The following is a 15150-nucleotide window of genomic DNA, read 5'->3' on the forward strand; positions in this document are numbered from 1 at the left end:
CTCCCCCACTGCCTGTAGCATACTGGGTGTATTTAAGCAAGGGTATGGCTATAGCTTGAGGCAAAATAGAGAAATCCTTGTCAGCTTACCTGAAGATTGCAAAACATGCACAAATCATTTCTTGTATGATGTAATCCAAGAATGAATGTAGAACCAGCAGCACCAAGTCCAATGTAATCCAAAAAATCTTTATAAACACCAACAGATATAAGGCAATGGTATGAACATGGCTCACGGCACGGACACAAGCTAAGTCCAAGACTCATGCACGTCACTCTTGGACTAAGCTTGTCTCCATGCCATGAGCCATGTTCATACCATTGCCTTATATGTGTTGATGTTTTTATTTGGGATTTTGGAGAGACAATAACGCAAACCAGATCACAAAAGGAACAGGGTTAAAAGGGTACTCCGGCGCTAAGACATCTTATCCCCTGTCACCCATAGGCATTGAGGGGGCGTAGCGTGATCGGCAGTCATTAGACCCGGAGCGAACATCCTCTGGGGGCTGATGGAAACAGGGTGCAGAGTGAAAGATCACGGGGGTCCCCAGCGGCGGGACCCCGCGATCAGGCATCTTAGCCCCTATCCTTTGGATAGGGGATAAGATGTCTTAGCGCTGGAGTACCCTTTTAATGCAAACCCTGCCACATGGTGAGCATTTTGGGGAAGTTGCTCAGCATTCTGGGGGCATTTCACATCATTCTTGGGGCAGAGCCTAAATAGGCACTGTCACTTAAAAACTTTTGACATGTCATAGAGATATGTTAGGCTATGTTCACACAGGGAATGTCTGCACAGAACATTTCCCTGCGGACATTGCCCTGACAGTGGAGCACCGGCAGAAAACGCAGTGTCTAATAGACGGCAATGCATTTCCGTGTGAAGTCTGCTGAAAGAATAGACATGTCTATTTTTTCTGTGGACACTGGAATTTGAATCCCATTGAAATCAATGCGGAATCTCTGTGCAGAATTCCGATGCGGATTTCCGTTTGGACATTCCATTGTGTGAACATAGCCTTAAAAGTTTTTGATTGGTCAGGTTCTGAGTGATTAGATCCTAAACGATGGCTAGAACAGTCAAGTCAAGAGAAGGCGCATTGTAGGTGGGGATCCTGTTACAGATTTTACACTAAGATCCAGAACATTTTAGTTATGCCTTCACACTTGTCTTACCCATAAATGGTTTAAGTGATATTTAAGATTTATGGGATTTTTAAAATCTGCAACAAAAATGATTTGTCAATAAAATGCATTTTTTGTCTCATTGTATTATGGTTTGTAGTTTCTCCTGGTATAAAAACTTAACTCTTTATTTACCGTAACAAAATAAAGTTGTAAGGACAGGATTGTAATCTTAGTCTATTATTTTATATTGAGGATCTGCAGGGGTTAGTTACCTGGCTCGAGGAGAACCAATGGCTATGCCCCTAATATACGAGTCTGTAGAAAGTGGAGAACTTATTGAAACTGTCAGGAAGTTGTTCCCTGAAACCTGGCTGTGGGACTTGATTGAGATTGAGTAAGTATAGAGGTTAAAGCCACAATGAGGGTTTTCAATTACGACCAAAGGTGGATCTAAAGCTATAATAACCTTGACATTAAAGGGGTGCTCCCGGGGAAAACTTTTTTTTTTTCAAATCAACTGGTGCCAGAAAGTTAAACAGATTTGTAAATTAATTGGGGCTCAAGGTCTTGAACAAATGGCCATAGGATATAGTTTGATAAATAAACAACTATTTATTATATATATAAAAAACTAGTGGAGATAGGTGTACCACAGGGCCCTTGTGATGACACCACTCCAACAAGTATATCAATAAAATGGTATAGCAAATAATAAAATATTAAAATATTAAAAAATGTGACCACTATAGGAAGGTAGATAGATTCCTCTAAATGATGCGCTCGTTTTTTTTCTTTTTTCGATTGGCGCAAACTATACAAATAGCAACTCAATGGCTGTAACCAATAGCAACCATATGTGAGACTGTCAGCCGGCAGTAGTACTTCTTAACAAGTTCCTTCAGTCCTTAATCAACGATAAATATAGAAAAGGATATAGAAAATGCTGGCCAGCATAAATATTTTGTTTCAACACATACTTTGAGTTCAAGTCTCTAGCGCAATCAATTTGTAACAAGTTGTACAGATTTATACTGCTGCAGCAAATAAAGTCTATGATGATTGTCAACTATGCAAGAGATACTGGCAGTTATGACAGGTAATTTTGTATCTCACCACTCCCGGGTATGTTCGGTTGCGATCACCTCTGCGATCCCTTCTAAGATGCAGTCCTCGCAGTATATTGTATACGTATCAGTGGCGGCGGATGCCGGGTCACGGACCTGCAGCGCCTACAAGTGGCGTCAAGACAGCGGTCCCGCAGCTCCTACGTCCGGACAGCAGAAGGTGGCGGTGATCGCCAGATGGTGAATCCGCAGCGCTGCCGACAGCAGGTAAGTGGCAATGCTGGTAGCGTCCTCGTGGCAGCGAGGCGCGCGTAGAGATAGTAGGTTGATTGACAGGTATCTCCGCTACTGTCTGGTTGCTTTAGAAATGGAATGTAGCTATATGAATTCCATATGAAAATGGTCTCAGTGGTCACAGGGGGACCCTGGACGCGTTTCAGGACTGTCTCAGTCCTTTCTTCAGCAGCTATGTATATCTATAGCTATGTGGATATACATAGCTGCTGAAGAAAGGACTGAGACAGTCCTGAAACGCGTCCAGCATCCCCCTGTGACCATTGAGACCATTTTCATATGGAATTCATATAGCTACATTCCATTTCTAAAGCAACCAGACAGTAGCGGAGATACCTGTCAATCAACCTACTATCTCTACGCGCGCCTCGCTGCCACGAGGACGCTACCAGCATTGCCACTTACCTGCTGTCGGCAGCGCTGCGGATTCACCATCTGGCGATCACCGCCACCTTCTGCTGTCCGGACGTAGGAGCTGCGGGACCGCTGTCTTGACGCCACTTGTAGGCGCTGCAGGTCCGTGACCCGGCATCCGCCGCCACTGATACGTATACAATATACTGCGAGGACTGCATCTTAGAAGGGATCGCAGAGGTGATCGCAACCGAACATACCCGGGAGTGGTGAGATACAAAATTACCTGTCATAACTGCCAGTATCTCTTGCATAGTTGACAATCATCATAGACTTTATTTGCTGCAGCAGTATAAATCTGTACAACTTGTTACAAATTGATTGCGCTAGAGACTTGAACTCAAAGTATGTGTTGAAACAAAATATTTATGCTGGCCAGCATTTTCTATATCCTTTTCTATATTTATCGTTGATTAAGGACTGAAGGAACTTGTTAAGAAGTACTACTGCCGGCTGACAGTCTCACATATGGTTGCTATTGGTTACAGCCATTGAGTTGCTATTTGTATAGTTTGCGCCAATCGAAAAAAGAAAAAAAACGAGCGCATCATTTAGAGGAATCTATCTACCTTCCTATAGTGGTCACATTTTTTAATATTTTAATATTTTATTATTTGCTATACCATTTTATTGATATACTTGTTGGAGTGGTGTCATCACAAGGGCCCTGTGGTACACCTATCTCCACTAGTTTTTTATATATATAATAAATAGTTGTTTATTTATCAAACTATATCCTATGGCCATTTGTTCAAGACCTTGAGCCCCAATTTACCTTCTTTTTACATTTAACTATTTCATCACCTTGGGTATAGGTGATATAATTGGGTAGCCCAGGTCGTATGGGTATTTGATTAACAAGAGCCTCTCCAAACCCACATTGTAAGATTTGTAAATTACTTCTATTAAAAAATCTTGATCCTTTCAGTACTTTTTATGGGCTATATACTACAAAGAAAATGCTTATCTTTTTAGATTTCTCTGATGTCATGACCACAGTGCTCTCTGATGACCTCTACTGTCCATTTTAGGAACTGTCCAGAGCAGCATATGTTTGCTATGGGGATTTTCTCCTGCTCTGGACAGTTCCTAAAATAGACAGCAGAGGTTAGCAGACTGTGGTCATGACATCAGAGAAATCTAAAAAGATAAGCATTTCCTCTGTAGTATACAGCCCCTAAAAAGTACTGGAAGGATTAAGATTTTTTAATAGAAGTAATTTACAAATCTGTTTAACTTTCTGGCACCAGTTGATTTAAAAAAAAAAAAAAGTGTACCCCCTTAAAGACAATATGACACAATTTAATTTAGATTGTTACGAGAACAAATATCTTGTTCAGCTAAGCCTAAGTGCACATTAAAGTGGTACTCCGCTGCTCAGTGTTTGGAACAAACTGTTCAGAACGCTGGGGCTATGACATCACAAGCTCCTGGCTCCAGCGTTCGGAACTGTTTGCTCCAAATGCTGAGCAGTGGAGTACCCCTTTAAGGTACATATGAAATATGTTAAAACTTGCAATAGTGATTTCCGCTTAGACTGGGTTCACATCAGCGTTCGTAGCTCCTTCCGCTAATCCCGTTATTTTAATGGGGCTTTAGCAGAATAAAAAACTCTACTAAATCTTTCAAAATAATAGACATCTAATGGAAACCCCGATAGACCCCATTCAAAGTGAATGGGACCTGTCAGGTTCCGTCGACGTCAGTTATGACAACCTCCTAGTCCCGTTATTAGCTGTTGTAACGGAGCTCCACAACGCTGACGTGAACTTAACCTTTGAGACATTATGAATAGCAAAACTTAGCCTGAGACAATAGTCATTAAGAAATCATTGGTGGCTATGCAAAGGGGAATTTCGCACACTGAATCTATAATTTAGAATAACCTTTTAAAAAATATGAACTCAAAAGAACTTTGAAACTTTACTGTTATTTCTCTTAAGTTCCATTGGACATTCTAATTTAAAGCTGACTGTACCAGACACTATCACTACATGGAAAGTTGGCATGTTCTGCACATCGGAGGAAAATGGCTTTGGTCTTGTACAGCCAACCTCACTGGTAACTTTCCAGCCTTTTTTCCTGGAGGCTACTGTGCCATACTCAGCAATCCGAGGCGAAAAGTTTAATTTGAAGGCCACTGTTTTCAATTACCTCAAGCAAACCATAAGGGTAAGCGGTGGGAAAGAAACCCATATATAACCTCTCTGACCTCCTATGGTCGTGCACCACAACCTCCTTTTTTTTTTTTTTTTTTTTTTTTAAAATAGATAAACGTCAATTTGGAAAAATCTGATGAGTTCACAGCTAAAAAATTAAGCAGTGATGACGATCACGATGCTTACTGCATAGACGCGAATGGCAGAGTGACCGTATCTTGGGAAGTGACGCTAATATCTCTAGGTTAGTGGCTTTATTTTTTCTTATTTACAGCTGTTCCCTTTGCTATTATGTAGTTCTGTGGGTTGCCTGATAACAAGGTTATATTGTGAATAGATGTGATATGTTCTCATGTATATAAACTCAAGGGTAGTCACAGCACCGGTAAAATATCCATTTATTAGAAATCCATTAAAAATTCAAGAGATACAAAAAAGGTGCAACCAGCATGTTAGAGGTCGAAACCTCCCCCTCAGGGGAGGTTTCGACCTCTAACATGCTGGTTGCACCTTTTTTGTATCTCCTGAATTTTTAATGGATTTCTAATAAATGGATATTTTACCGGTGCTGTGACAACACTTGAGTTTTTCTATTTTGGAGGCAGTGACGGAAGACTGATTGTACGAGCACGGAGAAGGTGAGCACTTCCAATTTTTTCCGTATTTATGTTCTCATGTTTGTTTAGATTTATTCAGAATTTTTGGGTTAGCTCCATCAATCCAAAACCTTATTACACTTAATAGTGTTACTGTTAAACTGGCGGCTAAGTCTGGTAATCTTTAGCCGGGAAATAGAATGCTAGTACAGTAAATTGACTAATCCCTATTAAAAACCCATATGACTCTGTATTTCAGGTGAAGTAAACTTTACAATAAGTGCACAGACTCTTCCTGGAGAAGGCCTTTGTGGCAATGAGATTGTGAATCCAGCACAAGGCAGGAAGGACACAGTTATTAAACCTATTTTAGTTGAGGTGAGTGCAATATAGCAGAAGGATCATATACACAAACATATAGAAACTCTATCATTTTAATCTTTCCTATAATATGCAGGTGGACACATATAGATAATGTATAGATAGATAAATAGATACAATGGCCGACATTTATCATTGTCTTTAGACTGTTTTTTTTCTAGAAAAGGCGCAAAAAAGGCGCAAGCAGGTTTATTTGCACCTTTTTTGCACCTTTTGATTTACACATTTCTGCTGATTTTGAGTTGCAATCCACTGATTTTGGCAATACACATGATATGGAAGGGATTTATGAACTGCGCCTTTTTGTGAAAAGGCGCAAAAAAGGCACAAAATCCACCGAAAAGTCTCTAAAACTACACCAGCCCAGACCTAACTTAGCTTTTTGGTGTATGTGAAGAGAGAAATTTCTGAAAATGTGTACCTGCACAAAATCTATCAAATGCTCTGTGACCATTTAATAAATTTGGCGCTCCTACACATTACCTGCACACACAAAAAAAGGTGTAGAAAAATACTTCACTGACACTACAATGATAAATGCCCCCCCCCCCATAGACAGTCTATGATTCACTTTGTTTTTACTATTTTTTTCTTATTTGTAGCCAGAGGGTATGGAAAAAGAAGAAACTCAGAGCACTATGATCTGCAGCAAAGGTAAATTGTTTGTGGGTGCAGATCTGTTAAGTTGTTAATGAAATTTCAACCACAAAATTAGTGTTGATTTAAAATCCCCTGAAAAAGCCATAACTCAAAATGCGTGTCAGGGCAGTTCACCTATACGTGAGACATAGATGAGGCAATTCATTTGTTTACTTCAGCGATATAGCTTTGTACATAAGGGTGCCGGAACCGGCGGGGGGAGGGGCAAACCGGGTGCTCCCGTACCCTGGCCGGATCAGCCCTTGACTCCATTTACTCTAATGACCCGACTGGAGTCAAACGGTGACTCTTTTTGGCTCAGTTTTGACCCGTATGCGGTTTTGGACCACCGTTTGCCACCGTTTGACTCCGGTCGGGCCATTAAAGTAAATGGAGTCACGGGCTGATCCGGCCGGGGTACGAGAGCGCCCGGTTTGCCCCTCCCCCCACCGGATCCGGCACCCGTATGTGCAAAACATGGTGTGAATGCAGCCTAATATAGAGCAAGTGTTAGTGGTCTGATCATTTTTATAACACTTTTGATGAGACCTTACTTATCCATGTTAGAATGATATTTATACTTATTTGTTCTATAAGTATAAGTCATGCTTGTAAAGTTTTAAATGTATTTATAAAAAAAAATAAACATTTATTTTATTACAGTGGGGCAAAAAAAGTATTTAGTCAGCCACCAATTGTGCAAGTTCTCCCACTTAACAAGATGAGAGATGCCTGTAATTTTCATCATAGGTATACATCAACTATGAGAGACAGAATGAGAAAAATCCATAAAATCACATTGTCTGATTTTTAAAGAATTGCTTTAGATTTTGCTAATTATGGTGGAAAATAAGTATTTGGTCAATAACAAAAGTTCATCTCAATACTTTGTTATATACCCTTTGTTGGCAATGACAGAGGTCAAACATTTTCTGTAAGTCTTCACAAGGTTTTCACACACTGTTGCTGGTATTTTGGCCCATTTCTCCATGCAGATCTCCTCAGTGATGTTTTGTGGCTGTCCCTGGGCAACACGGACTTTCAACTCCCTCCAAAGGTTTTCTATAGGTTTGAGATATGGAGACTGGCTAGGCCACTCCAGGACGTTGCCCGGGCAGTGTGTTTGGGATTATTGTCATGCTGAAAGACCCAGCCACGTTTCATCTTCAATGCCCTTGCTGATGGAATCAAAGGCGAATGACCAGGGAGTCAGGAGTTTGTCTGGCGCAGAGAGGAACCATCAGACAGCCAAGTAAAATCAATGGATTTATTAGATGCAACGCGTTTCGCTGCGCATGCGCAGCTTCATCAGGCATGACAAGGGGAAGCTGGTAACAGGTATATATACCTCCAGAAATTAACCATTAGAGTGCTTTTTAAAAAGAGTTGTTACATAGAATTACATATCCATATGACGATGTATGAAAAAAATATATAAATAAATATAAACAGAAATCACAAAAATAGTAATAAGACAGCAATATGAAAACACAATGCAATCCTATAAACATATGTATATAAATATGTATAATATAATATAATTATAATTATCGCATGTGATGTGAATGTAACACCACAAGCGACTCAAGAAGTCGCACCGCTAAATCGCCGGTGCGGCATTCAACAACACAAGTTGGATGTTATTTCAAAAAATATATATGATATAAAGAGTTATGTCAATTGATTCAAGAGATAGAAAAAGTATTATTTAATTGTATATCGCTACCTTATTAAAAAATAAAAAATAATAAATGACAGTGCGATAAACCAAATCGCAACTGATCAAGAAGGAAATGTATGAACACTACTTAGAAAATAAGATGAACTCAATTAACTAATGCGGTATTGAATACAGCAACCGGCGAAAACGCAGGGTGTGAATATTCGTACAGGAATCCAAATTAACAAACAATAAATAAATTGAAAATACAAAAATGTTTATATGTAGAAAAGAAAGGAAAATAAACAAAACTTAAATAATAAAACATAAGGAATAAATAAATACACCGTGGGGCGCTCCAGGGTGAACAGTACAGAAGGAACAAAGAAAAAATCAAGGTATAATATTTTCGAAATGAATCCATATGAAAAGATGGGAAGTTTTTAAATCCCAAATTATCAAATTATTTAACTGTATCGATACATTCATTGAAACCTTGAGGGTGCAAAGTATGTAGTTTGTGAATCCAAAAGGATTCGCGATTGTTCAGTCTTTGTATTCTATTGGGTAAATGAATGGGGATAGTTTCTAAAATAATTAATTTTAAAGTTTCAGTGTTTTTTTGATGATAAAGAGTGAAGTGACGGGAAAAACTATGCAACAAAAAACCATTTTTTATGTTCCATCTGTGTTTGTTCATCCTGGAGCGCACCGTTTGTGTAGTACGGCCAACGTATTGGCGGTCGCAACCACAGGTTAATAAATAGATAGCAAAAGTGGTGTCGCAATTTAGTGAATCCTTAATTTTAAATGTTTGTTGTGTAAAAAAGGAAGAAAAAGTATCAGTTTGGATAATCCATTCACAACAGAGGCAGCGACTTTTTTTGCAAGGAAAACAATATGGTTTAATAGAACAGGAATTCTGTGGTGTACGATATTCGGAAAATCTGCTGGGGGCTAATAAATTGCTGAGATTTTTGGAACGTCTGTAGGTGACATTAGGGACTGGGGGAATTAATTGGTTTAGAATTTTATCATTTTGAATAATGGGCCAATTTTTTGTTAATTTTTTTTTTGTTAATTATTCAAAATGATAAAATTCTAAACCAATTAATTCCCCCAGTCCCTAATGTCACCTACAGACGTTCCAAAAATCTCAGCAATTTATTAGCCCCCAGCAGATTTTCCGAATATCGTACACCACAGAATTCCTGTTCTATTAAACCATATTGTTTTCCTTGCAAAAAAAGTCGCTGCCTCTGTTGTGAATGGATTATCCAAACTGATACTTTTTCTTCCTTTTTTACACAACAAACATTTAAAATTAAGGATTCACTACATTGCGACACCACTTTTGCTATCTATTTATTAACCTGTGGTTGCAATCGCCAATACGTTGGCCGTACTACACAAACGGTGCGCTCCAGGATGAACAAACACAGATGGAACATAAAACATGGTTTTTTGTTGCATAGTTTTTCCCGTCACTTCACTCTTTATCATCAAAAAACACTGAAACTTTAAAATTAATTATTTTAGAAACTATCCCCATTCATTTACCCAATAGAATACAAAGACTGAACAATCGCGAATCCTTTTGGATTCACAAACTACATACTTTGCACCCTCAAGGTTTTAATGAATGTATCGATACAGTTAAATAATTTGATAATTTGGGATTTAAAAATTTCCCATCTTTTCATATGGATTAATTTCGAAAATATTATACCTTGATTTTTTCTTCGTTCCTTCTGTACTGTTCACCCTGGAGCGCTCCATTGTGTATTTATTTATTCCTTATGTTTTATTATTTAAGTTTTGTTTATTTTCCTTTCTTTTCTACATATAAACATTTTTGTATTTTCAATTTATTTATTGTTTGTTAATTTGGATTCTTGTACGAATATTCACACCCTGCGTTTTCGCCGGTTGCTGTATTCAATACCTCATTAGTTAATTGAGTTCATCTTATTTTCTAAGTAGTGTTCATACATTTCCTTCTTGATCAGTTGCGATTTGGTTTATCGCACTGTCATTTATTATTTTTAATTTTTTAATAAGGTAGCGATATACAATTAAATAATAATTTTTCTATCTCTTGAATCAATTGACATAACTCTTTATATCATATATATTTTTTGAAATAACATCCAACTTGTGTTGTTGAATGCCGCACCGGCGATTTAGCGGTGCGACTTCTTGAGTCGCTTGTGGTGTTACATTCACATCACATGCGATAATTATAATTATATTATATTATACATATTTATATACATATGTTTATAGGATTGCATTGTGTTTTCATATTGCTGTCTTATTACTATTTTTGTGATTTCTGTTTATATTTATTTATATATTTTTTTCATACATCGTCATATGGATATGTAATTCTATGTAACAACTCTTTTTAAAAAGCACTCTAATGGTTAATTCCTGGAGGTATATATACCTGTTACCAGCTTCCCCTTGTCATGCCTGATGAAGCTGCGCATGCGCAGCGAAACGCGTTGCATCTAATAAATCCATTGATTTTACTTGGCTGTCTGATGGTTCCTCTCTGCGCCAGACAAACTCCTGACTCCCTGGTCATTCGCCTTTGATTCTACACTTACCCAGGAGGGCTGCAGTGGACCTGCTTTCATATCTCTTCTGCTCTTAACCTTGTTGTGTGTGGGCGCACAACCAACTTCGGTAAGCGGCTTGGGAATCACCTTCCCCTACCCCCACCTGCAAGATCTACTGATCCCGCACATGAGGCGCCTTCCTTCCTTTCTCTTGCTGATGGAAGGAAGTTTTCACTCAAAATCTCACGATACATGGCCCCATTCATTCTTTCCTTTACACTGATCAGTCGTCCTGGTCCCATTTGCTGAAAAACAGCCCCCAAAGCATGAGGTTTCCACCCTCAGCATTATTTCTACCCCAAACACGTTGAGTTGAGTTTTTACCAGAAAGTTCTACTTTGGTTTAAACTGACCATTCTCCCAATACTCTTCTGGATCATCCAAATGCTTTCTAGCAAACTTCAGACAGGCCCGGACATGTACTGGCTTAAGCAGGGGAACACATCTGGCACTGCATGATTTGAGTCCCTGGCGGTGTAGTGTGATGGTAGCCTTTGTTACTTTGGTCCCAGATCTCTGCAGGTCATTCACTAGGCCCCCTCATGTGGTTCTTGAATTTTTGCTCACTGTTCTTGTGATCATTTTGACACCACGGGGTGAGATCTTGCGTGGAGCCCCAGATAGGGAGATTATCAGTGGTCTTGTACGTCTTCAATTTCCTAATAATTGCTCCCACAATTGATTTCTTTACACCAAGCTGCTTGCCTATTGCAGATCCAGTCTTGCTAGCCTGGTGCAGGTCTACAATTTTGTTTTCTGTCCTTTGACAGCTCTTTGGTCTTTGCCACAGTGGAGTTTGGAATGTGCTTGTTTGAGGTTGTGGACAGGTGTCTTTTATACTGATAACAAGTTCAAACAGGTGCCATTAATACAGGTAACAAGTGGAGGACAGAGGAGACTCTTAAAGAAGAAGTTACAGGTCTGTGAGAGCCAGATATCTAATATAAAGTAAAAACACAGAGTGTGTACAGTAATATAAATAGGTAAATATATGATATGTCAAATAATATAAATGTATAAAGGTATTACTTTTATCATCTCTCAGGTGCTGATATTTCTGAGCATATCTCACTTAAGCTTCCAGAACAAGTGGTGGAAGGTTCTCCTCGTGCTTTCTTCTCTGTTATCGGTAAGTTTTATTGTTTCATCCCTAGTAGCACAGACCATAACTAGAGCAAACACTATTAGGGTATGGCAAATTAATAACTTGGCACCATCCATACCACTGTATGACTGGCACTTGGCATCACTAAAAGCAATGTGTCATTAACAGCAGACACCATGCTGAAAACCATACCACTCATACAAGAAACCAAGATCCCCCAAGTGGCTCTTGGCTCTTTTATTAGCATTGTAGACTTATTGCTGTCCTCATTATACTACTATTCATGTATCATTACCGTATATACTCGAGTATAAGCCGACCCGAGTATAATCCGAGACCCCTAATTTCAACCCAAAATCCCAGGAAAAGTTATTGACTCGAGTATAAGCCTAGGGTGGGAAATACCTCATCCCCCCCTGTCATCATCCAGACCCGTCATTAACATCCTCATCATCATCCCCTTGTCATCATCCCACACATCCCCCCTTCATCATCCCCTTATCATCCCACACATCCCCCTTCATCATCCCCTTGTCATCATCCCACACATCCCCCCTTCATCATCCCCTTATCATCCCGCACATCCCCCCTTCATCATCCCCTTATCATCCCACACATCCCCCCTTCATCATCCCCTTATCATCCCGCACATCCCCCCTTCATCATCCCCTTATCATCCCACACATCCCCCCTTCATCATCCCCTTGTAATCATCCCACACACCCCCCCCTTCATCATCCCCACACCCCCCCCTTCATCATCCTCTTCTCATCATTCGCCCTCAGTGGTCTTCAACCTGCGGACCTCCAGAGGTTTCAAAACTACATCTCCCAGCAAGCCCGGGCAGCCATCGGCTGTCCGGGCTTGCTGGGAGTTGTAGTTTTGAAACCTCCGGAGGTCCGCAGGTTGAAGACCACTGCGGCCTTCAACATCATCCAGCCCCCCTCTCACCCCCTTTAGTTCTGAGTACTCACCTCCGCTCGGCGCTGGTCCGGTCCTGCAGGGCTGTCCGGTGAGGAGGTGGTCCGGTGAGGAGGTGGTCCGGGCTGCTATCTTCACCGGGGGCGCCTCTTCTCCGCGCTTCCGGCCCGGAATAGAGGCGTTGCCTTGACAATGACGCAGAAGTACGTTGGCAATGAACGCACCTCTGCGTCGTTGTCACGGCAACGTGACTATTCTGAGGCCGGGCCCGAAGCGCTTAGAAGAGGCCTCCCCGGTGAAGATAGCAGCCCGGAACCAGTATCCCACCGGACCACCTCCTCACCGGACAGTCCTGCAGGACCGGACCAGCGCCGAGCGGAGGTGAGTACTCAGAACTAAAGGGGGTGAGAGGGGGCTGGATGATGTTGAAGGCCGCAGTGGTCTTCAACCTGCGGACCTCCGGAGGTTTCAAAACTACAACTCCCAGCAAGCCCAGACAGCCGATGGCTGCCCGGGCTTGCTGGGAGTTGTAGTTTTGAAACCTCTGGAGGTCCGCAGGTTGAAGACCACTGCGGGTGGGGGAGTTCACTCGAGTATAAGCCGAGGGGGGTGTTTTCAGCACGAAAAATCGTGCTGAAAAACTCGGCTTATACTCGAGTATATACGGTATTTCTTTTGTTGTCTAGTCATAATGTTATAAAAAATGCTAAATTTTGGTAATTTCAGCGAAGTAATTGCTATAACGAAAGTGTAGTGTTACATGGCCCCACCTTTATTAGCGCTAAATGGTCATATAAGGGGTTGTGTATTTCTGATCTTATAGGGGTACTCTGCTGCTCAGCGTTTGAAACAAACTGTTCCGAACGCTGGAGACGGGAACTCGTTATTTCATAGCCCCGCCCCCTCAATGCAAGTCTATGGGAGGGGGCATGACAGTTGTCATGCCCCCTCCCATAGCCTTGCATTGAGGTGGCGGGACGTCATGAGGGCTATGACGTCACAAGCTCCCGGCTCCAGCGTTTGGAACAATTAGTTCCAAACACTGAGCAGCGGAGTACCCCTTTAAACATATCTTTATCATATCTTCATATAACAGACGCGCTGATTTTGGATTACCTAAGAAATGCTTGATTTCTAGTAATAGATATGTTGTCGGAAAAAATGCATTGGTAAACTGTTAGTAGGTATGGCAATACTTATAGGAAAGGCTAAGGCTGCATTTGGAGCATTCAATACTTATTCTGTCATATTACACATGCAGTGCTATGTTCAATTCGAAACAACAAATATGACAACAGAACCCAACAGAACCCATTATAGATCAACAGCGTCTGCCAGTTGTTGTTGGTACCTTCATGCAACAGATCTGACTCTCCATCGTTTTTGCTTTTCGCTCCTAGGATGGAGCAGAGACATGGAAATGACAATGCTGACATGACTAATTCTAAACCTTAAAATAATTAATGTCTCATACGTTTTTTAGGGGATGTCATGGGAACTTCAATGCAGAATTTGGGGAATCTTCTTCAGATGCCATTTGGATGTGGAGAGCAAAACATGGTCCTGTTCACTCCTAATATTTTTATTTTGGAGTATCTCAATAAAACAAATCAGCTTACCCCAAAGATTAAAGCAAAAGCCCTGAGCTACCTGAGTACTGGTAAGAGATCTGCTGCTTCATCTGTTGTGTTACTGTGGGATACATACAAACCATCATATCAACTACACAACAAACAGACAAATCTACTTACATCAACTACACAACAAACTAACAAATCTACTTATATCAACTACACAACAAACTAACCAATCTACTTACATCAACTACACAACAAACTAACAAATCTATTTATATCCACTACACAACAATCTAACCAATCTACTTATATCAACTACACAACAATCAAACCAATCTACTTACATCAACTACACAACAAACTAACAAATCTACTTACATCAACTACACAACCAACTAACAAATCTACTTATTTCAACTACACAACAAACTAACAAATCTACTTATATCAACTACACAACAAACTAACAAATCTACTTATATCAACTACACAACAAACTAACAAATCTACTTATATCAACTACACAACAAACAGACAAATCTACTTACATCAACTACACAACAAACTAACCAATCTACTTATATCA

At 40.3% G+C, this 15150-nt stretch overlaps 1 protein-coding gene across 5 annotated transcripts in view; it reads left to right on the forward strand.

Annotated features, from left to right (window-relative positions):
* The window catches only part of LOC130281674 (alpha-2-macroglobulin-like), a 126397-nt gene that overhangs the window by 80387 nt on the left and 30860 nt on the right, over nt 1–15150 (forward strand). For 4 of the 5 annotated variants that reach the window (XM_056529143.1, XM_056529139.1, XM_056529142.1 and 1 more), the window contains 7 exons: nt 1383–1524; nt 4846–5074; nt 5173–5305; nt 5917–6035; nt 6641–6692; nt 12007–12090; nt 14471–14647. In XM_056529143.1, coding sequence (XP_056385118.1) covers nt 1383–1524; nt 4846–5074; nt 5173–5305; nt 5917–6035; nt 6641–6692; nt 12007–12090; nt 14471–14647 — 936 coding nt within the window. The remainder of the gene's footprint in view (nt 1–1382; nt 1525–4845; nt 5075–5172; nt 5306–5916; nt 6036–6640; nt 6693–12006; nt 12091–14470; nt 14648–15150) is intronic. The other variant, XM_056529141.1, reaches the window with a different exon arrangement.

The sequence above is a fragment of the Hyla sarda genome, chromosome 7 (genome assembly GCF_029499605.1).
Source record: "Hyla sarda isolate aHylSar1 chromosome 7, aHylSar1.hap1, whole genome shotgun sequence".
NCBI classification, from domain to species: Eukaryota; Metazoa; Chordata; class Amphibia; order Anura; family Hylidae; genus Hyla; species Hyla sarda.